The sequence below is a fragment of the Lupinus angustifolius genome, chromosome LG06 (assembly GCF_001865875.1).
Source record: "Lupinus angustifolius cultivar Tanjil chromosome LG06, LupAngTanjil_v1.0, whole genome shotgun sequence".
In the NCBI taxonomy this organism is placed as follows: domain Eukaryota; kingdom Viridiplantae; phylum Streptophyta; class Magnoliopsida; order Fabales; family Fabaceae; genus Lupinus; species Lupinus angustifolius.
The window spans coordinates 28013041-28035475 of NC_032014.1; the positions used below are offsets into that span (position 1 = coordinate 28013041).

The following is a 22435-nucleotide window of genomic DNA, read 5'->3' on the forward strand; positions in this document are numbered from 1 at the left end:
TTCTTAATAGCAATTACATTATTTTAATATAGTAAATAGTTGTATAAGTATATTGTTGAGTTTAACATTATTCTCATATTAATCATTAATAACTCTTAAAATAAAACTAATATAAATAAATGAGAGAGGATGCATTAACGGTTAAAAACTTAGACAGTTAATATATAATATTAAGCTCATATTATTCATCATTTTAAATATCATTAATTTTTTAGGTAAAGGTTATATGTATAAATAATTGGTGGTACATTAACACTCGACAGTCTAAAGAATTTATATCTTCAATACACAATTACACACCCATTAAAAAAATTAACCAACTATCACGGTATAGTAATATTTAATATATTAAAATATTTCTTTCAAAAAATATGAATTATACTAAAAAAATTCATTACGTGCCTACTCTCTCTATTGATGATGTGCTGTTGTGGAAGATAGAAAGAAATGGTCTAACATATGTGTGTTTTTGTGGACATTTTCTGTCCTAAAAAACATATTACTCGTGTGTTACTGCTCGTGATTAGTCAGAAAAATATTTAATTATTAAATTTTAAATTTAAATATAATTTTGCAATCAATCACAATTAATAACACATGAAATAACACACATTTACGAGATAACAAAAGTATTCCCATTTTTTTTGACTCATCCATATCACCATTTGTGAAAAGGGGTTACCACTCAAGATGAGGATGCTGCTGTAACTCTAAGGTTACAAAAGAAGAGTTTATGCATGATTTTAACTTATGAAACAAACAAGTGGACCCTCCAATTTATCTTTAGCTAGAGCAAATTTCAGGGCCATGGCAGCCATGGCTCTTTATTCTTATAATAGCAAAACAATAATGCTTAAAATTATCATTTAATAGTACTTTTGAGGCGCTTTCTATGTGAGCACAGAAGAACATAAGGTTTATTCAACAGTGTTTTTTGAAGCGCTGTAGAAAGTAGACATTTAACAGCACTCACTGAAGCAAGTGTTACTTTCTAAATAAGACAATATCTCTGTCATACAATCTATCAAACACATCACAAGCAAGTCCAACTCCACCATATTTCCAATAGATTTGTTAAATCACCACGAGTCCAGTTACATTCAACCTTAACAGATTCCAATATTATAAAATAACATATCATAATGAGATCTTATGCAAATTGTTCATTTTTTCTCATCCAATGTGCAAGTCCTTACAAAGTGTTCAGGTGTTCCTCCATGATCAATGCAAGCTGCAAAATATGTGAGATTTTGTTTTTAAATTTGAAAATATTTTCACATACTAAAACAAGCATTTAACGATGCTCACTGAAGAACTGTTGTTAAATATATGAATGTATGACCTTTAACAACACTCACTGAAGCAAACACCGTTAAATGTGTAACTTTTAATAGCGACTGAAGAAGTGTTGTTAAATATATGAACGTATAACATTTAACAACGCTCATTGAAGCAAACACTATTACATGTGTTACTTTTAATAGTGCTCATTGATGCATACACTATTAAAGGTGTTACTTGTAATCATCCTCATTGAAGTAAATATAGTTAAATGTGTGATAAAAAACAACGCTCTGTTCACTAAGCGCTATTAAATCTTTGACTCATACATTCAACAATGTTCATTGAATCAAACGTTGTTGAATGTATATCCACCTAACACATTCACAACGCTTACTTTACTGAGAATTGTTAATTCTCTTCGCATTACATTTAACAGCGTTCAACACATGTGCATTGTTGAATGGATATTGTTAAATATCAATTCTAGCGTAGTGGTTAGAGATAGCGTTGGTGCAACGGAAACGGTTGTTACACAGTGTTGACTACAAGCAATAAAATAGTGCATAGAATATGGAAAAGAGAAGAAACAAGAGAATTTAGTAACGAAATTCGATCAATTGTGACTACATCTCTGAGAGCATTGAGTGGCTACCAAGATATTGTGAGAGAATCAGGATTACAAGTCCTAACATACTCATGGGCCCAAGTGTCCATGAGGTGCTTCTATTTGGTGCACATCATAATAACAAGGGATTTGAGTCCAATATATAATATTGATATTTTACTCTTTTCTAATGTTAGGCAATGTGAGATTTCATATAATAAAATATTTCAAACATCAACAAAAATCTCCATCTTGATTGAAATAAAAGAATATATCGCTCCTTAGGAAATCTACTCAAGAATACCTTAACGAATATCTGACTTCATCTTGATTAATGCCTAATTCTTTTTAGCAACTCCTCAATATAAGAGTCTGCTCCCCTACAACATAAACCTTTCAAGTATCCTTGATGATGTTACCAAGAACCTAGATTTCCAAACTTGTAGTGCAACTTTCTATACCGCCATCAAATGGAACATGCAACCTAGCCATCTATTGTTTGGAAGTCTTTCAATTTATAAAACCTCTACACAAAAGTTCATCAACAACCATCATTTTTAATACTTAAGTCAAACTTAACCTTGGAAAGCCTCAACCACTTCCATCATTCTCTAATCCGACAATCATAGTTCAAAAGAACTATCATACTCCACCATAAGGAGTATACCCATAACACACACCTTGCGTCAATGCTAACTAATGCCCATGCCGCATCTTTGCATCCAAGCCAATGCTCATGTCACACCCTATATCTCTACCAATGTCTATGTTACAACTTGCATCCAAGCCAATGTCAGTGTTACACCCTACATCAAAGTCAGCCAACGCCTTTGTGCTTTCGAGGATCTACTATCAATCAATATCATTCACTATGATGTCGCATACACATCATAAGGATATTCCACTTCTCATCTCAAATGAGATAATTATCTCAACATCTAGAGAGATATTGCTACATGTGACTCAACACCTATCTTAGAACCAAACTCAACATCAAAGTCCCTATCACCTTGATCCTAATCCAGTAGATGAACTTCTGAGGTTCTAGATCAACACACATATCGCCCCCACATATCACAGTACCTTTGACGTACCTTGTCTAGCCAACATGCCTTCACCCTCTTTAGCCGTAATCTGACGCCTGGGTTAAGAGCCATCAACCAGTTGGCTCTGATACCAATTGTTGGTGCAATGGAAGCGATCGTTTCATAATGTTAGTCACAAGCAATCAAATAAAGTGCATAGAATATGGAGAAGATAAGAAACAAGAGAATTTGGTAATGGGGTTTGGCCAATTGTTTCTATATCCCCGGTGCGTTGAGCGGCTACAAAAATATTATTAGAAAATAAGGGTTACAAGCCCTAGCACATCCATGGGTCCAAGTTCCCATGAGGTGTTTCTATTTGGCGTTTCTATCTGATGCACATAATAACAAGGGATCTGAGTCCAATATATAATAACGATATTCTACTCTATTCTAATGTTAGGCAATACGAGACTTCATATAATAACATATTTTAGACATCCCCAACGATGCTTGTTGGACCAGAGTGCGACCGAGGAGCCTCCAACTATCTAGAAGTTCCATTGTTACAAGGGTATAGGAAGAGTGGAGAGCCACAAGTGAGACACCATGTCTTGAACCAAAATCTTAAGGCATTAGTTTCGTGAGCCTTTTCTACTTATAAACTCCTTTACTTCTTCCCGCATATCCATTTGAGACTTCAAACATAAATAAACCCAACAATCTCCCCCTCAAGTGTGGGTACCACACACTTTCCGATCCACTTAAGTCCATCATATCTCAGCCGATCCATCAGCTTCGGTACCACTTGTTGGACTAGACTGCGATCAGGGAGCCTCCAAACATTTGGGAGTTCCATTGTTACCAGGGTATATAAGAGTGGAGAGCCACAAGTGAGACACCACGTCTTGAACCAAAACCTTAAGACATTTGTTTCATGGACATTTTCTACTTATAAACTTGCTAAGTGCCAAATTGTTAATGAAATGTATATGACTTTTGGGGAACTTAGTGCGTATTTATGCTGTAATTGTGTACAATTCCCGATAACTTAGTTAATCTTGAATTGTTTAGGAATTTAATTGTGTTGTGTTGTTTGCAGGTTAGGAAATGATGAACAAAAGACGGGAAAAAAAAGGAGAAGAATGAAGTTTTTGAACAGTACAAGCCTCGCTCAAGCGAGGGAATGGTCGCCCAAGCCACAATTTAGAAGAAAATCATCAGAAAACATTGTTGTCTCTCGCCCAAGCGAGGATGAGTGAATTGTGCTCGTTGTGGGTTTCGAAATGTAATCTTCAAACCTTTATACTCTTGGATTCGATTCTATTGTAATTGTTATTTAATTTTGGGAAGTTTATCCCGTTCTTAATGCTTAATTACTTTGCTACTAATTTCTTGCTCTTGGGTTCAAGTTTAATTGGAAAGTTAAACTTGATACTGAATCTAGATTATCTTCCTTCATACATCATTGCTCTAGGAATGGACAAGGATGCATGAACTGCTTTTACATGAAACTTAATGCTATTTAATCGGTCAAATATCCAAGGACTTGGTGTTTGAATGATTATCTATGGATTTTATACTCAAGGAATTGATGTGAATGATTTGAAGAAAATGTGCATCTGAATCAGTAACTTCACAAGTTACTTGGAATTGAATCCATAGATGTCAATAGGAAAGAATGATGCATTTCGATCCCAACTTATTTTAAATCTTTTTAGTTCGATTTATGATTTTCCAAAACCAATTACAAAATTTCACAAACTCATTCTTGTAAATATTTACTCAATTCATTCTTATAGAAATTAATGTAAATCCACTCTGCTCCTTGAGGACGATATCCCAGTATTTTGCCGGACTTTATTACTTGGACGATACGGTGTGCTTGTCTGCTCAAGTGTGGGTATCACACACTTTCTGGTCCACTCCCCCTTAAGTCCACCATGTTCCAGCCGAACCATCGACTTTGATACCACTTGTTGGATCAGCCTGTGGCAGAGGAGCCTCCAACCATTGGGGAGTTTAGTAAGAAATGCTTTGTATTTTATTTCTTGATACATTGTATGAGATACAACATACATATATATAAACTATAGCATGGTAAACACGATCCTATAATTATGCTAGCAATAAGGATCATATGCTAATTTCTAGCACTGAGATATGATTGCTATAATGGAATATAAATGTTATTTATGTGAGGTGATATGATCCTACAATAGGAGAATCAGGTCTTTAACTTCCCCCCTCAAACTGGTGCTGAGTGGATCACACCAAGTTTGTCTCTAAGTTGGCTGAAACGTGTGTGGCTTAATGGTTTGGTGAGACAATCTGCGATTTGATCCGTTGTAGGGACATAGTCCACAATAACCTTGTTTTGGAGTACTTGGTCTCGAATGTAATGAACATCAATTTCAATATGCTTAGAACGAGCATGGAGTACTGGATTAGAGGCTAGTGCCTTGGCACTCAAGTTATCGCACCATAGTATAGGTTTCCTTGGCACGGGGAATTTAAGTTCAGTAAGTAGTGAACAAACCCATGTTATCTCAGCAGCTAGATCAGCTAATGCTCTATACTCTGACTCTGTACTTGATCTTGATACTACCTTTTGTTTTCTAGAGGACCAATAAATGAGTGTTTCACCAAGGAACACACATTGACCAGCTGTGGATTTCCTGTCATCAACACTAGTGGCCTAGTCTGCATAAGAAAAACCTCTTATATCCAAATCTGTGGATGGCTTGATGTGCAAGCAATAATTGGTCGTACCTTGGAGATACCTGAAGATCCATTTTATACCTTGCCAGTGTTCAATGGTGGGTGAACTCATGTATTGACTGAGTTTATTTAAGTTGTATTGACTCATGTATTGACTGGGTGAACTCATGTATTAAGGTGTCGACTATGAAGAAACATATATGAGGAGGAATGTGATATGGTCTTTACCTTGTAGAAAGAAAAGAGAAGAGTCACTCTTTTTGTTGTGAAAGTTCCAAGTTATCAGTGCAGTTTTGAGGCTATCAAACCAAGCCCTTGGTGCCTGCTTTAGGCCATAAATTTCTTTAGATAGTTTGCATATGTGATTAGGCCAGGTAGGATCAACAAATCCTTCCGGTTGATGCATGAAAACTGTTTCTTTGAGGTGCCCATTTAGGAATGCATTGTTGATGTCAAGCTGTTTGACTTCCCAATTGAGGTGTACTGCAATAGAAAGAATGATCCTGACTGTGCTAGCTTTGATTACAGGACTAAATGTTTCTTCATAGTCGACACCAGCTGTTTGTTGAAACCCCTTTGCAACTAGTCTAGCTTTTCTTCTTTCAATTGAGCCATCTGACTTGTATTTGGTCTTGAAAACCCATTTTGAATCAACTATGTTGTCCTGATGTTTGTAAGGCACTAGTATCCAGGTTTTGTTGAACATGAGTGCCTGAAACTCTTGTTGCATTGCTGCTTTCCATAAGGGTCTTGTGAGAGCTTCCTTGGCATTTGTAGGCTCCATTGTGTCTTTGTAGTTTTCAGTGAGTCCAATGTAAGGTAATTTTGGTTTGTGAATGCCTAACTTGCTCCTTATTTGTATTGTATTGTCTGTATTTGTGTTTAGACTAGGTCCTTGGTCTATGAGCAGACTTGTTTCACCCATGCTTAGCTGCTGAGTTATGTCTTGTGTTTCTCCATGAGTGGTGTCACTTTCTGATGAATTAGTGTCATGTTGTTCTGCAACATTGTTGAGATCTTGAGTCTCCTCTGTGTTTGCCTCAACATGCTTGTCTTCACTGATTTGTGGGTTTGCCTCATTGATAAGATTACCTACAATGGTCGAATGAATAGATGAATTGTTAGTTGTTGTTTGTACAGGACTTCGTGTATTGAGAAACCCATCATGGAATGGAAAATGATCTTCATTGAAGATGACATGTGAAAATTCTGCCATGAGAGTTGAGGCATTTGTACCCTTTGTGAGAGTTACTATATCCCAAGAACACACATATGGTTGTGTGAAATTGTAGCTTATGTTGGTTATAAGGCTTGAGGTAAGGATAGCATGCACAACCAAATGTTTTTAGGAGCTGGTAGTTAGGTTCCTTATGAAGTACGAGTGTATAGGGGCTCTTATTTTAGGTAATTGGAGATGGTAATCTGTTTATGTTATATACTGCAGTGGAGAAGGCTTCCCACTAGTAATGCAAGGGCATTTGAGCTTGTGCAAGTAAGGTGAGACCAAACTCAGCTATATGCCCGTGTTTCCTTTCAACTCTTCCATTTTGTTGAGAAGTGTATGGACAGGACATTCTAAATTGTATGCTAGCTACTATGGCAAGTTTCAGAACAGGTTTATATTTTCCACCACCATCACACTGGATTACTTTGATTCTTTTATGGAATTGATTTTCAGTCAGATTTTTTAATTGAGTTAAAGCTTGCATAGCCTCAGACTTTTGTTTTAGAGGATAAATCTAGGTGAATCTACTAAAATCATCAACAAAGTGCACATAGTATTTAAAACCAGAAGATGACATTATTGGTGCAGGGCCCCATACATCTGTGTGGACCAACTCAAGTGGTTCCTGAGCATGAGAAGCAGAAGACTTAAAAGGTAATAGATGCATTTTGCCATATTGGCATGCCTCACAAAAACTGAAATTATCACTAGGTGGTATTTTGACATTACAATCCTTTAAGACTTTGTCTACAAATTTATGATTAGGGTGACCAAGTTTCCTATGACAACTCTCTTTGACATATACAAAGGCACTGAGATTTCTTTTAGTTCCTGAGAGCTGGTACAATCCATCCTTAAGTAGTCCTTTTAGCATTACCTTCCCTATCAACTTGTCCTTCACAAAACATCAATTTTCATCAAACTCAACAAGTATGTTATTATCAGCAGCCAATTTAGAAACACTTAATAGATTTTTGGTGATGTTAGGCACATATAGGATATCATGTAAATTGAGAGAGTTGAGTTTTGAGGATCCTGTGGCCACAATTTCTATTTTCTCACCATTACCAACAACTAGTGAAATCTTACCATGATGCTCAATCAATTCTTCAACTTTATCAGTTTGGTGTGTCACATGATTACTTGCACCACTGTCAAAGTACCAATCATAGTCTTGAATTGGGTTCTGAGAGGCTAGGAAGGCATTGTGAGATCCTTGTCAGTTATTGTCTGTTGAATAATTTGATCTTGAGTAGCTTTTGTCAAACCTGTGAAAGCAATCTATTGTAGTGTGATTGCTTTTGCCACAAACTTGGCATGGTGTCTTGATTGATCTGCCTCTTCCTCTGCCTCCTTTCCAACTTCTGAAGGTGGAACCTCTCCAGTTATTGTTTGTATTAAATCTATTGCCTCGATGGTCAGATCGGTTTGCAACATTTGCTGTTGCATTGAGTGTCAGGTTGGTGAGGTTATTCAGTTGCTCAATTCTACCTTTCAAATGTTAGCAATTGAGCTTGTAAATCCACCCAACTAAGAGTAATTTGATCAGACAGTTTTACAACCACAATATTATATTCAGAGTCCAGGCCATTTAGAGTTTGAATGATCAGATTAGAGGTTGAAACTGGGCTGCCTGCAAGTGTGAGTTTGTCTGCAAGATTCTTTACCTTGATTAGGTAGTTTTCCATCTTCATTTCCCCTTTCCTGATGCTATGAAATTCAGACTTGAGATAGATGATTTGAGACCTTGAGTGTGCCCCAGCCAGACTTTGAGCCTCATCCCAAAGCTGTTTGGAGGTCTCACAGTGTAGTAGTTGTGTTGCAATTTCAGTAGCCATTGAGTTGAGCATCCATCCGAGGAGGCGTTGATCATTGGCTTGCCATTCTTCAAAGGCTGGTTTGTTGTGCTTGCTTGAGTATGGTAAGATAAAAAATTCTTCAGGGCATCCTTTTGTTCCCAACATATATCCGTCGAGTTTGCAGCCTCTAACTACTGGTAGAACCAGAGATTTCCATAGGGGATAATTGTTTCTGTCCAGCTTGACAGAGACAGATGATGGAAAATCATTCTTGTTGTTTGAGTTGGCAGTTGATGCCATGTTTTTCCTGATGGATCAAGAGTTTTTCAGTGTAAAAGCTCTGATACCAAGTAAGAAATGCTTTGTATTTTATTTCTTGATACATTGTATGAGGTACAACATACATATATATACACTATAGCATGGTAAACACGATCCTATAATTATGCTAGCAATAAGGATCATATACTAATTTCTAGCACTGAGATATGATTACTATAATGGAATATAAATGCTATTTAGGTGAGGTGATATGATCCTACAATAGTAGAATCAGGTTTTTAACTAGTTTCATTGTTACTGAGTATGAGAAAAGTGGAGAGCCACAAGTGAGACACCACGCCTTGAACCAAAACCTTAAGGCATTAGTTACATGAGCCTTTTCTACTTATAAACACTTTTACTACTTCCTATATATCAAATGTGAGATTTCGCCCTTAAATAAACCCCACAAATAGACTTATGGCAAGATTATAGAAGATCACTACTGAGGATTATGAGAAGCGTTGGCAAGGTTCTAGGAGATGTTAAGTTGATTCTCTATAAAAGCTTTTCATGTGAACTTTGTTGCGTCATTCTTATTTATAGTTCAAACAATGAATAAATAACTTTGTTTCCTTACTATTGAGGACATGGATTGGTTAGCAAATTGTTGAAATAAAATGTGGCCCTTATGCTTTCACATATGTCTAGTATTGATTTTGTGGCCAAGTTGTATTTCCTTCTTAATGAACTAATGGAGAGAAACACGACACCTACAATTTTTGACTTCCAAAGTGCATCCAACTTGCTTTCTTTAATTCCACCACCACGCCTTGATTCTTCATATTGAAGAATTATCTCTTTTTAATGCCTATAAATTTGGAAGCTCCAAGAAATCACATTATCAACACATCACAAAATCTTCACGACAACATCACAAACTTAAGAGAGAGTATTTGTGTTATTTCATACACAAATATTATTGAGTGTATTATGGTGATAATTTTTGTTCCAATTGAGAGAGTATTTGTGAAAAAATATTGTTCTTTGTCCTCATTACTATAAGAGGATTTGTTGTACTCTCCCTTTTACATAGTGGAACTTTACTCGTGATCGCCCGTGATTTTTTACTTCTCACGCCGAAGGGATTTTTCCATGTTAAATCTTGTGTGTTATTTTATTGCTCCTTTATTTGCTTCTTTTTAGTTCTCAATTGATTTGATCATGTGCTTTCAATAGTGCTTTATTCCTAACAAGTAGTATCAAAACTCTTACTCAATTGAGAATTTCAAAATGTCTAAATTAGACATTGAGAAGTTTGATAGAAATATTAGCTTTTCTATTTGGCGAGGATGAAAGAAAGCTTTAGATGAGAAGTCAAATAAACCAACTTCCATGACTAATGACCAATGGGATGAGTTGGATGAAAAGGCGCTTTCAGCAATCCAACTTTGATTGTCCAAGGAGGTTCTTTGTGAAGTTGTCAATGAAGAAACTGTTGCAGCTTTGTGGTTGAAGTTAAATACCTTATATATGACCAAGAGCCTCGCAAATAAGCTTCGTCTCAAAGAACGATTATATACCATTCGTATGGTTGAAGGTACTCCTATTCAAACTCATCTTGATGAGTTTAACTATATTGTTATGGATCTGCAAAATATTGATATTAATATTGAAGATGAGGATAAAGTTGTTTTATTGGTTGTCTCTTTATCTTCTACCTAAATACTTCAAAGAAATAATGTTTAATGGAAACAATGGTACCTTATCCTTTGAAGATGTTAAATCTAATTTATTGTCCAAAGAAAAATTTGATCTTCAAGTTAATTTTGTGGACAAAGGTGAAGAGTTAACTGTTCGAGGTAGAACTCAAGAAAAATGGAGTATTAGTTACAAAAAAGTTCAAATCCAAATTCAGGGGACGCAAATCCAACAAAACCCGCTGTTATTGCAAGAAACCAGGGCATGACATTCTTGATTGTTTTATCTTGAATAAAAAACAAAAAAAAAATGAAAATATCAACAATCCTTTGAAGCTGCAAATATTGAAGTCAATTCTGATGGTGATATTCTTTTATCTGCTGTCTATTCTAATAAGAGGAGTAAAACATAATGGATTATTGATTCAGGATGTACTTTTCACATGTGTCCTTATAAGGATTTATTTACCACTTTTGAACATGTTGATGATAGTGGTGTTATTTTGATGGACAATGATACACAAGGCAGGGTTGTAGGAATAGGTACAGTTCAAATCAAGACTCATGATAGCGTTGTTAGAACTTTGGCTAATGTCCACTATATTCCAAATTTGAAGCGAAACTTAATTTCTCTTGGCACCCAAGAGTCTCTCGGGTGTAGGTATTCAGATGAAGGTGAAGTTCTAAAGGTATTGAAAGGTGTTTTGGTATTATTGAAAGCTAACCGAATTAGTAGTTTATATGTTTTGCAAGGCTTTGTTGTGACAGGTTCATCAATTGTATCTTCTTTAATGCTTGATAACAACATCACCAAATTATAGCACATGCGCCTAGGCCATACGAGTGAAAAAGGCATGCATATTCTGAGCAAGGAAGGTCATCTTGGTAAATATGGCATTGGTAAGTTGGAGTTTTGCAAACATTGTGTCTTTGGGAAACAGAAAAAAGTTAGTTTTCCACTGCAACTCATTGTACCAAATGTATTCTTGATTATATTCATTCTGACCTTTGGGGGCCTTCTAAAGTTCATTCATATGGAGGATGCCGCTATATGATGACCATCATTGATGACTTTTCTCACAATATTTGGGTTTATTTTCCGCGGCATAAAAATGAGACTTTTACCACTTTCAAGAAGTAGAAAACTCTAGTTGAAACCTAGACAAGGAAGAAAGTGAAGAAGCCCAGAACATATAATGGATTAGAGATCTGTAATGGTGAATTCAATGAGTTCTGCACAAATAATAGTATTTCTAGACACAAATCCATTCCAAGCAATCCCTAGCAAAATGGTGTTGTAAAACGGATGAATATGACTATACTTGAGAGAGCTTATTGCATTCTCTCAAATGCTAGGTTATGGGATCGGCGTGAATTTTGGGCCGAGGAAGCATCATCTGCTTGTTACTTAGTCAATTGTTCTCCACATTCGACACTTGACTTCAAAATTCCATAAGAAAGTTGGTTAGGTAATCTGCAGAGTACTAGCGAGAAGGTGGAGTTGATAGTGAAGCATGTAGCTCCCAATGTTGATGTTTCATCTTCCTCTACAAATCAATCTAGTATTGATGATCATTATGTTGATTGTGATGACAGTCCCACTTCTCCTATTCATCAACAGGAAGATGAATTTTGTATTGCCTAAGACAAAACCAGAAGACTAATTAAAAGGTCAACTAGATACACTGATGATGATAATTTAATTGTTTATGCATTATCATTTGCACAAGAGGTAAATGATGGGGTTGAACCTACAAGCTATAAAGAAGTTATTTCTTGTGTTGATTCTTCACAGTGGCTAGAAGCTATGAAAGAAGAGATTGAAAGTCTTCATAAGAATGGTACTTGGGCTTTGACAAAGCTTCCTAAAGGCAAACGACCATTGGGATGTAAATGAATCTATAAGAAAAGGGATGACATTCCTGGGGTTGAAGATCCAATATGCAAAACACGACTAGTTGTTAAAGGTTTTAATCAAAAGGAAGGTATTGACTTTAATGAATTATTCTCACCTTTTGTTCGTCATACTTCCATTCATGTCTTACTTGCTTTTTTTGCTTTATTTAATTGGGAGTTAGAGCAACTTAATGTAAATACAACTTTTATATATGGAGAGCTAGAAGAAGAAATTTATATGGAACAACCCGATGGATCTATTGTTCCTGATAAGCAGTATCTTGTCTACCGATTGAAGAAATCTTTATATGGCCTTAAACAAGCTCCCAAATAGTGGTACAAGAGGTTTGATTCTTTCATGATTAGGAAAGTTTATTACAAAAGTCAATTTGATGACTGTATTTATTTCTAAAAATTTCTAGATGGTTCTTTCATATATTTGTTACTTTATGTTGATGATATGTTAATTGCTTCGCGTGACAAGTCTTTAATCAAGAAATTGAAAACTAAACTCAATAATGAGTTTGAGATTGAGATGAAGGAACTAGGTGTAGCTAAGAAAATTCTTCGTACGGAGATTCACAAGGATCGTCAAGTTGGTAAACTGTTCTTATCTTAAAAGAAGTATATTGAAAGAGTGCTTGAAAAGTTTAATAAGAATGATTGCAAACCTGTTTCTACTCCACTTGCTACACATTTCAAGTTATCTTCATATCTTTGTCCATACAGAGAGGAAGAGATGGAGCGTATGTTGTATGTTCCCTATGCAGTATGGTTAGTAGTCTTATGTACGCTATGGTATGCACTAGACGAGATCTAGAATATGTTGTTATCATGGTGAGTCGATATATGCATAATCATGGCAAGGATCAATAGGGCACTGTAAAATGGATTTTTCGGTATCTAAAATATACTTCTAGCATTGGCTTGGTATATTTGATAGAAGCAAAGCTACAATTTTTGACTTCCAAAGTACATCCAACTTGCTTATATCCTAACAAATATCCTAACAAATATAGTGAAGTAATGGAGAGAAACACGACACCTACAATTTTTGACTTCCAAAGTACATCCAACTTGCTTTCTTTAATTCCACTTCCAAGCCTTCATTCGTCATATTGAAGAATTCTCTCTTTTGCATGCCTATAAATTTTGAAGCCCCAGGGAAATCACATTATGAACACATCATAAAATCTTCACGACAACATCACAAACTCAAGAGAGAGTATATGTGTTATTTGATATACAAATATTATTGAATGTATTTTGGTGAGAATTTTTGTTCCATTTGAGAGAGTATTTGTGAGAAAATATTATTCTTTGTCATCATTATTATAAGAGGATTTGTTGTATTCTTCCTTTTACATAGTGGAACTTTGCTCATGAGGCTCGTGGTTTTTTACCTCTCACACCAAATGAGTTTTTCCAGTTAAATCTTGTGTGTTATTTTCTTGTTCATTTACTTGCTTCTCTTTAGTTCTCAATTGATCTGATCTTATATTTCCATGTAACGTTCTATTCGTAACACAAATAATTTAACTATAAAAACTACACATTTAAGTGTTTAATTAAAATAATTTTACATTTGTTGGTCTATCTATTTAGTTAGTGTGCAATATTATTCATACAAAGTCAAATTAATTATTAAAATGCTCATCAAATGAATACATGTCTACAAAGTCAAAGAATTGACTTTGTCCAAAGAAAAAACAGACCCACATAAAAAAGCTATTTGTGGAAACCAAGTTGTACATGAAGTTTCTCACTTGTTTGGGGACTAGCAAGTACAAGAGCATGTGAATTCTTCAGTAATGAAATAATTTAATTTGTTGTCCTCTTAAGTCAACAATATTGAATATATTCTCAGAGATTTATGAGCATCAAAAGTTATACCTCAAAAGAAATCATGTTATCCGGTTAAGGATAACATCCAAACTATTTTTTTTCAATAGATCAATGGTTATTATACAAAAGGGAAATATGCTCCAATAGAAGCAAAAAGCAAGTACACGACAATAATTTGGATTGTTTCACTATTACCTAGTGGGTATTTAGTATTTAATGAACCCAGATAAAAAAACCAACATCAAAGCTTACATTTATGTTCATTTACATTAGTGTATCTTCTAAGCTTGCATTTATGTTCATCCATTGAGTGATTGACAAAGATAAACATTTGAGTCTATTTATTGTAAAACCAATTTTAAAAAAATGTGTAAGATGTGTAAGAGGTCAAAGGTAAAATTACTTGTTTAATGAGTCTGAAGAGACTTGATCAACAAATAACATTAGTGTTGAGACTGAAGATGCTAAGTGACAATCACTATTTTACAAGTTTGAAGAGGCTTAATTATCAACCAAAAATCAAATAACCAGCCTAAAGAAAACTTGGTACAAAAAAAACTAGTTTGTGCCTCGAGAGGCCTTGGTCACTTGTTCGTTGAAAATAATACTTGTTTAACACTAGAGAGCTGGGTTGAAATAAAATATGCTTGAGCCTAGAGATACAAGGTTGAAAATAATGCATGTAATGGCTATATTCAAAATAATACTTAGATAACTAGGTGGCATTTGTTATAGATAATACTTTTACTAAGATTATAAACTATAAGATTATAACATGTTCATATTATAACATGTTTATGTTTGTTACCTTACTCGAAAATTAAAAATAAGTTAATATATTTTGTTTGGGTAAGATGAAAATATTATTTTTACAAAGCAAATTACAAAATAAAGGTAAGAAGTTATTTGTTTATATTATAATTACTTTGGTTTATTTATATTATTTTTAAAGTATAATTTTTTTAATATTATCATCATATATATTTTTGCTATAATTTTTTTTTTTACTTTTCATATCTCATGATAAAGGTTAAAACTTAAAAACATTAAAATAAAAGATAATATAAAAATCAATATTTTGAAAAATATGACACAAGTAAATAAAAATTACTAAATTTGAATTAGACAATCCACAAAATAGATAGTGCGGAAATGATAAAATAAACAATCCAAAGAGAGGTAGATCCAAAAAACGTGAAAGTTCTATTGAAATTTGAAGGGTAAAATGGGAAGTAAAATTGATTGGAAAAATAATAAAAAAACAACCCATCATAAATGTAGGTCATTTTTTTGTTTATTTTTTCATATATAAAATCTGAGTTTATAATCTAGTGAGTTCAAAGATATTTGTGTTACAACTTTAAATTTATTTTTTATAAAATAAGGAAAGAATACAAACTTTCATCCGTATCAAACAAACTCTAATAAACTCTGCTAACTTCTCAAGATCTGAAATATGATCATTAATATATATATGTTTAACAGCAAAGACCAATGTGCACCATCTGAATGCAAAGAGAATGACCGCAAAAAGAGCTTTTCTATCAATGGTCCTATCTGGGTCAAGAAATATTTTCTCTAAGTTGGAAAATGATATATTTATCATTCGTGAAAGTGAGATACTTATTTTTCTCATGGGAGTTTGATTTTAATGGAATCCTTAACATGTCCATCCATGAGAAAATCTTAAAATAGATAACAATTTTTATTACCCCTAATAATATCACCTTACTACATATGCTTACAAGCAATATAAACTAGTTTTTTAATGTGTCCAAAACATATGTTAAGAATTTCAATAAAAAAGATGTATGATGTATTTATTATTTTTGAAAATTGAGATACTTAGTTTTTTCATGATAATACACTTTTAATAAAATCCTTAACATAAAGAAGAAGTTGATCTAATAGTTGGATAAAACTAAACTCTTATTAATTATCATACAATATGAAAGCTCAAAGTTCGACCCCTTTCAACAATAAAACAGATAACAATTTTTTAAATGGACGAACATCCTAACACTTTCCTTATTCAAAATCAAATCTCCAACCAAAATGAAGAGCATCATCATAGAATCCTGACTCGGGACATTTGTGACACTACAAGCTCCAAGCTTGCAAGGAGATTTACAATGATTTGAGAATTGAACAACAAATTAGAGTTTTAAAGTAATTCATCTTACACATCTTATAATTGATTTAATGTCTTGCCACTCTCTTTTTAATATAAGAATCAGATCATAAGAAAAAACATTACTTTCATCATATTCAAGCAAAATTGTACAACATTACAACATAATATCCTGATACAACAGCAACCGTGGAAACATGCTACCACTAAGCTTCTAATTGTTAACAATGAATGATACAACAGCAAATAAGACAGTGGAAAACAAGCTATGACTAAGCTTCTAAATGTTACAACAGTTCTTTGAGGAATATCATATCATGATTACTCATTTCACTGGCAATCATGACTAGCTCCGACAAGAAATATCTAACAGAAAAGACCAATGTGCACCATCTGAATGGCACATCTCACTAAGCATCAAAACAATTACAATGTAAGTAGACGTGGAATCCTATTGTTTGGTTCTACAGAAGAGTTTCCGAAATTTTCAGTGTAGTTTTCGGCTGCCATAAGTAACGTCTTTCTTATCCCTGTTCCTTCTTTGCAAAATGCTTAAAGCAAAGGATATGCCCCCCACAGCAGCCATAACATAAAACACTTTGTATGGAGCCAAAGTAAGACCAGAAAAATAGGACCAGTATCCGGCTATCAGATAGATAAAATAGAGTCTAACTCTGCGGACAGGGAACCCGGACAAGAAGAAGGAATTGGACTCAGGCTTTGAATTGCAGATGCCATGAAGTATGACGCCAATGGAAAGAACCGAATCCAGGAGCCATGGGAGGCTCTCACCCATTGCTAGTCTCTGTAGGTTATAACAACAAAAAAAGATCACAAAAAATAGAATTTTCAGTTCAGCTTGAAGAAATTTGCAATCATAAAATAAGCAGTATATTTTATTTGCAATAGTAATAGAGTAAATAGGCAAGAACTAGGCATCCATCCAACCTAAAACAAAAAATAAAATAAAACAGAATTACAACCAGAGGCTACATATTTCACATAAAACTTAAGTTTAATTTCAACATCAGTTGCGTTCGCGATGAAGAAAATGCCGGGATACTTGGTATTCAACAGAATATAGTTCTCCTTTTGAAAGAGATAAGGATGAAAAGGAAAAGAAAAAGAAGTTAATCATAAGCAAAATTCTGGGGCAGAGATATTGTATGTATACAAGGTACAACGTTGTATTTGGCTTCCTAAGGAGGGATTAATCATATAAAAGCATTGATGTTGCAACTATATATCTTTTAACCTGTATTTCATATTAGCAACTGCAACACATTTTCAGTGGAGATTAGAATTTATTTAGCTCAACTGGCATCTCTCCTAGTCTTTACAAGGAGGTTGTGGTTATGTTGTGGGGATTTGATCCCTCACATCCCTGTTTCCCATTCTCCCTAAGGTAGGGCCACCCTAGAGCTCAGAAAAAATATATATATTTGGTTGCCTAACAGAAATGTATGTCCTAGTTGTTAACATGACAAAAATTCATACTATATACCTGGAACCAAGCTACAACAGATGGAGCAAACATCAGTGTTGCAACAAGATGTAATATCAACAAGCCATGGCGATGGTGGAATAAATCTAATTGTGTGTCACTAAAACTTTTAGATGAGTCAGGACTGTTGGAGAAGTTGTCTTCAGAAGGGAAAGTCCGGTTAAAGCTACCTTCAAATTTAAACTTCACCCGTTCTGAGTTGCTATCAAAAATTTCATTATTTTGGTCACCAGTGCGACATGAAGCCGTCAGGAAACTGCTACAAAAACAAAAGGAGAAATTTGAAGGTCACAGAGTCATAAAAATTACAAGTACAATAAAATGAACAAAAAGCTATTATACATCAACCATAATACTGGGTAAATAAAACACTTTATATTTGTTCATTCATACAACAAGACATAATACATAATATCCTTTCAATATGATGGACAAGAAGGAATCAGATTTATAGAAGTAAACCTCAGATCAACCCTGCCTTGGGTGACATTCTCAACTCTCAATAATAGGAGGAAGGAAAATAGAGCATTTATCAAAACCTTAAAACACCACTACAGCTAACGATGCAAAATCTCAAAAGTCAGGCACAATTATATCACGTTTTTATAGCCTATTTATAAATCCCCTTTTGTTCTTTGAAGATTAAAATGACGTTCTTGTATAACATTTTGTACTAAATATTGCCTCAAAAGCATGGGTATTTAAAAAAATGATGATGTACTATGTATTGCATACAAGTACATACCGTTGGGTACTTGTGGTTGTGGGTACTTATCAGATATGTACCAGCATATTATTATTATTATTAATATTTCATTTGTGTACACGGGTTGGTTAGAGTTGGGTAATATTTGGTACATATTGTTACAAACTAACTCATTTTGGCCTGACAACTTAGGTTTCGTTTTTTGTTCCCAAACACATGATATTGAATCTTTTTTATTCACGTAATCAGTTTCTCATCCTCACAACTCATCTGGTATTTCTAGGTAGTCAATTGGAGATAGCAGCCTACTCCCAAAAGCATTATAGCGGGAGAGTGGGCAGTGGGAAGTCCGCTACAACTAAGAAAAAATATAAGTAATTTATACCCTACACATATGGATACACAAATACTAAAAAACCAAATTAAAGACAGCAAAATAAGCATTCATAACATATAACCAAAATAAGTCTAAGTGGGTTTCAGCAACACATCATTGGGAGTGGGTGTGATAGTGGGAGGTTGAGATGAGACCATGGTTGTGGGAAGTTGAGAGACAGAAGTGGTTATGTGTGCAGCTTTCCGAAAAGAGAGAAAGACGATAGTTTCTTCGCATATAACCCTTTCGTTTCTGAACATGTTTTATAAGGAGGGAGGTTCCACTTACCATCAAGTTGAAGCGGATTCTGGAGCATAATTTTTCTATGAATCAACCATGACCATCATGACGGCCAACCACACACTATCAGCTGTTTTGTCACGGACAAGGTTAACAATCTCCGCAATCATCATATCGCATGCGATTGATCATAGTAATATAATATGCGATTCACTTGGGTACGGGTAAGTAGTATGTTACCCTATCAAATGCTAGTATGTTAAGGGTATACTTAATTAATACATTCAATATGCTCTTTATACGTATATTATTACCATTAATAAGTAACTATTAATTATAATTAATTGATAATATATTTTAAAATATATTATTTTAATTTTCTTTGATCTAATTCCATATTTAATTTGGTTCATTTATTATCAAATATGATTTAATAATTTGGTCATGTCTCACTTAAGTGTATCCCTTTAAATAGGGAAAACTTAATAAATCAGTCAGTTTAAATTTTGATAAAAAAAACTTAATCAACTCAAAAAAATATTAAAGAGGTAAAACCTTTTATTTAGATTGACCCAAAGAAGTTAAAAAATGTAGGGCCATCCAATACCCAATCCTATCAAAAACCTAATTTCATTCCATCAAGCCTATCCTGTTATGATGGTGCCCCATGTTCTTCTTCTTCACTGCCCCAATCTCTACAGCTGTGTATCTTCTCCCAGGTTTAGATTTCATCCCTTCCTCATGGTTCCTCCAGACTAATCATGCACTTCTTCGTTGCTTGGGCTTTTTTTCCTTTTCACGGACTGTCACGAATCACAGCAACCCAATTCGTAAATGTACCACGAACCGGTACATGCGAATCAGTTCGTGGTTCGTAGGGGGTGGACAAATTCTATGACTATGTGATCGACTACCCAGATATTTTTATAAAATTCGTACTGATGTACCGGTATCCATGCAAGATTGCAACACAAAAAAAAACTTCTAAAAGTAAAAGAAAAAGATCAACTGGTAGCTATTTTGTTTGATGAACTGTGGCATACGTGGACTAAAGGTACACATGCAATCTCATGTGAGCAACAGATTTTTGAAACTTGCACTGAAGGTAAGAATGTTAAATTCGTTTTCATCTCCGACTTAGATGCAAGATAACATTGATAGTCATTGATCAAAAGAGATTACAGCATTTAGGGTATTCACTACAAAGACTTGCAAAAAAATGTAGATATACCTGCACAGTGCATTGTGGCAGCAGTAAAAATGAGAGACAAGCAGTATAAGTAGACCAAAGGCTGGATGAACCAAGCATGCCAAGACCATTGCAGCAAGTGTGGTAACAAGCACTGGATTTCCTCTCAGAGCCCTAACCACCTATTTAATGTATGTATTAAGATTGAATGGTCAATGTTCTGAATTTCAAGTACAAAACAAAACAGAGTATGGCAGGGAGGATGTAATAACAACTAATATTAGCATCTACTTTCCACCTATGTTCTACAGCCCCTTCACCCCCAAAAGATAAGCAAACCAAAACTACATATAGAAATAAACTCGGCCTAGAATACTGCTACTAATTAATAAACCTAACCCCAACATATTTGAGCTACAAATAAAATGCACATTTAAGGTTGTGCATTACCTTAAGAGAAAGGAAGCTGGAGAATAGATCAAGAAACCAATGAAGAAATATAAAGCTAGAATTCCGCTCCCACATTTGCCACCTGCAAAATATTTATCTGTCATTTACCATTTAAAATGTAGCAGAGTGATTAGCATTCTTATGATTGATTAGCAAACTTTTAAAACTCTATGTCTAGAGACAAGAGAATAAATCTAGATTTTAAATAGAAATGCGATTCTGTAAGCCAGATTACCATTATGATTAAGGCTACCTAATTTTATATTAGAGATAAATACATGTACTAAAATTTAGGGTAGTAAAAATCAGTTTCCTAACCTTGTCTTGATGAAAATATGTGAAACAGCAGTCACAAAGAACGCCAAGTGAGATATTAAAATCAGAATAGCTATGAACCCATTTGCAAAGATATAACAAATTAGAGAGATGCCGATGAAGCTAGCAAATGGAGGAAATGGCTGAGAGGTAGCTAAGGAAAAGAAAAAGGAAAAGAAAATTGGTAGAATGGCTAGAGGAAAGAAATGTGATAGTAGTGTCAAATTGGATTCCACAGCAGTCAGCATTGATGGTATTCGCAGATCAAGATCTGATGAATATGCTTGCCGCATTAGAGCAAAGAAAATAACAGCAACAGAGAGACCAACTATCTGCATAAAATACCCAATAAACAAATTACTTCAAAATTGAAATTAATTAGCGTCCAAAGTATGTAAAGAGGAGAAATACATGGAATAAAAAAAGCAAATATCATGTATGCACCAATTAATTGTAGTGTGATGAACCAACTCTCCCATAATTTAAGTTGCAAGGTGAAGAAACATGAATTCCCTTATTAATCAATATTATGCACCATTATGAAAAACCCTGTTAGGTCATTTGTTATTGGGTTGTGCATATTTCCCCATGCTGATTAATCACTATTTCTCCATATATATATATATAGAGAGAGAGAGAGAGGGATTATGGTAGTTAATTTCCTCTAACATGTTATAAAAGAGCCAGTACTAAAACAATAAAAGAAATTGCTGCCAAAAAAGAAACCTAAACCCTAAAAAAGGACACCATTCCCTAATTCCTACTCAGAAACAGCCAATCTAGCCCTTCCAAAGGTCAGTAATTTTTTGTATGTTGAACACAATTTCGTGTGATTTGTGGTGGTTCGGGAATGATTCTAATCATTCTATAACTTATATTAATTGAGTTTCTCCGTAAACCACCCAGTGGTAGGCAGTTCATATATTAAAATATTTGAAAGGAGATCTATGTTGTGGCGTCAGGTATAGAGATAATGGAAATACTACAGTGGAACAAATATCTCTAATGGTAATTGAGCTAGATCCTCTATTGATAGGAGAACCACTTTAGACTATTGTGTTATTTTAATTTATTGGTGTTACCTTGTGCCTTGGGAAAAGTAAGAAGGCAACATGTTGCTCGGTCTAGTGCTACATCAGAATATCGTGACATGGCTCAAGCTAC

The 22435-nt window shown here is 34.4% G+C and overlaps 1 protein-coding gene across 5 annotated transcripts in view; it reads right to left on the minus strand.

Moving 5' to 3' along the window:
* The window catches only part of LOC109350653, a 36031-nt gene continuing 30193 nt past the window's right edge, over positions 16598-22435 (minus strand). For 2 of the 5 annotated variants that reach the window (XM_019591888.1, XM_019591892.1), the window contains 5 exons: positions 21275-21603; positions 20957-21038; positions 20549-20688; positions 17996-18254; positions 16603-17296 (listed from right to left, as the gene is read on the minus strand). In XM_019591888.1, coding sequence (XP_019447433.1) covers positions 16979-17296; positions 17996-18254; positions 20549-20688; positions 20957-21038; positions 21275-21603 — 1128 coding nt within the window. In that variant the 3' untranslated portion in view covers positions 16603-16978. Of the gene's footprint in view, positions 17297-17995; positions 18255-20548; positions 20689-20956; positions 21039-21274; positions 21604-22435 lie in introns of all 5 variants that reach the window. The other 3 variants (XM_019591890.1, XM_019591889.1, XM_019591891.1) reach the window with 3 other exon arrangements.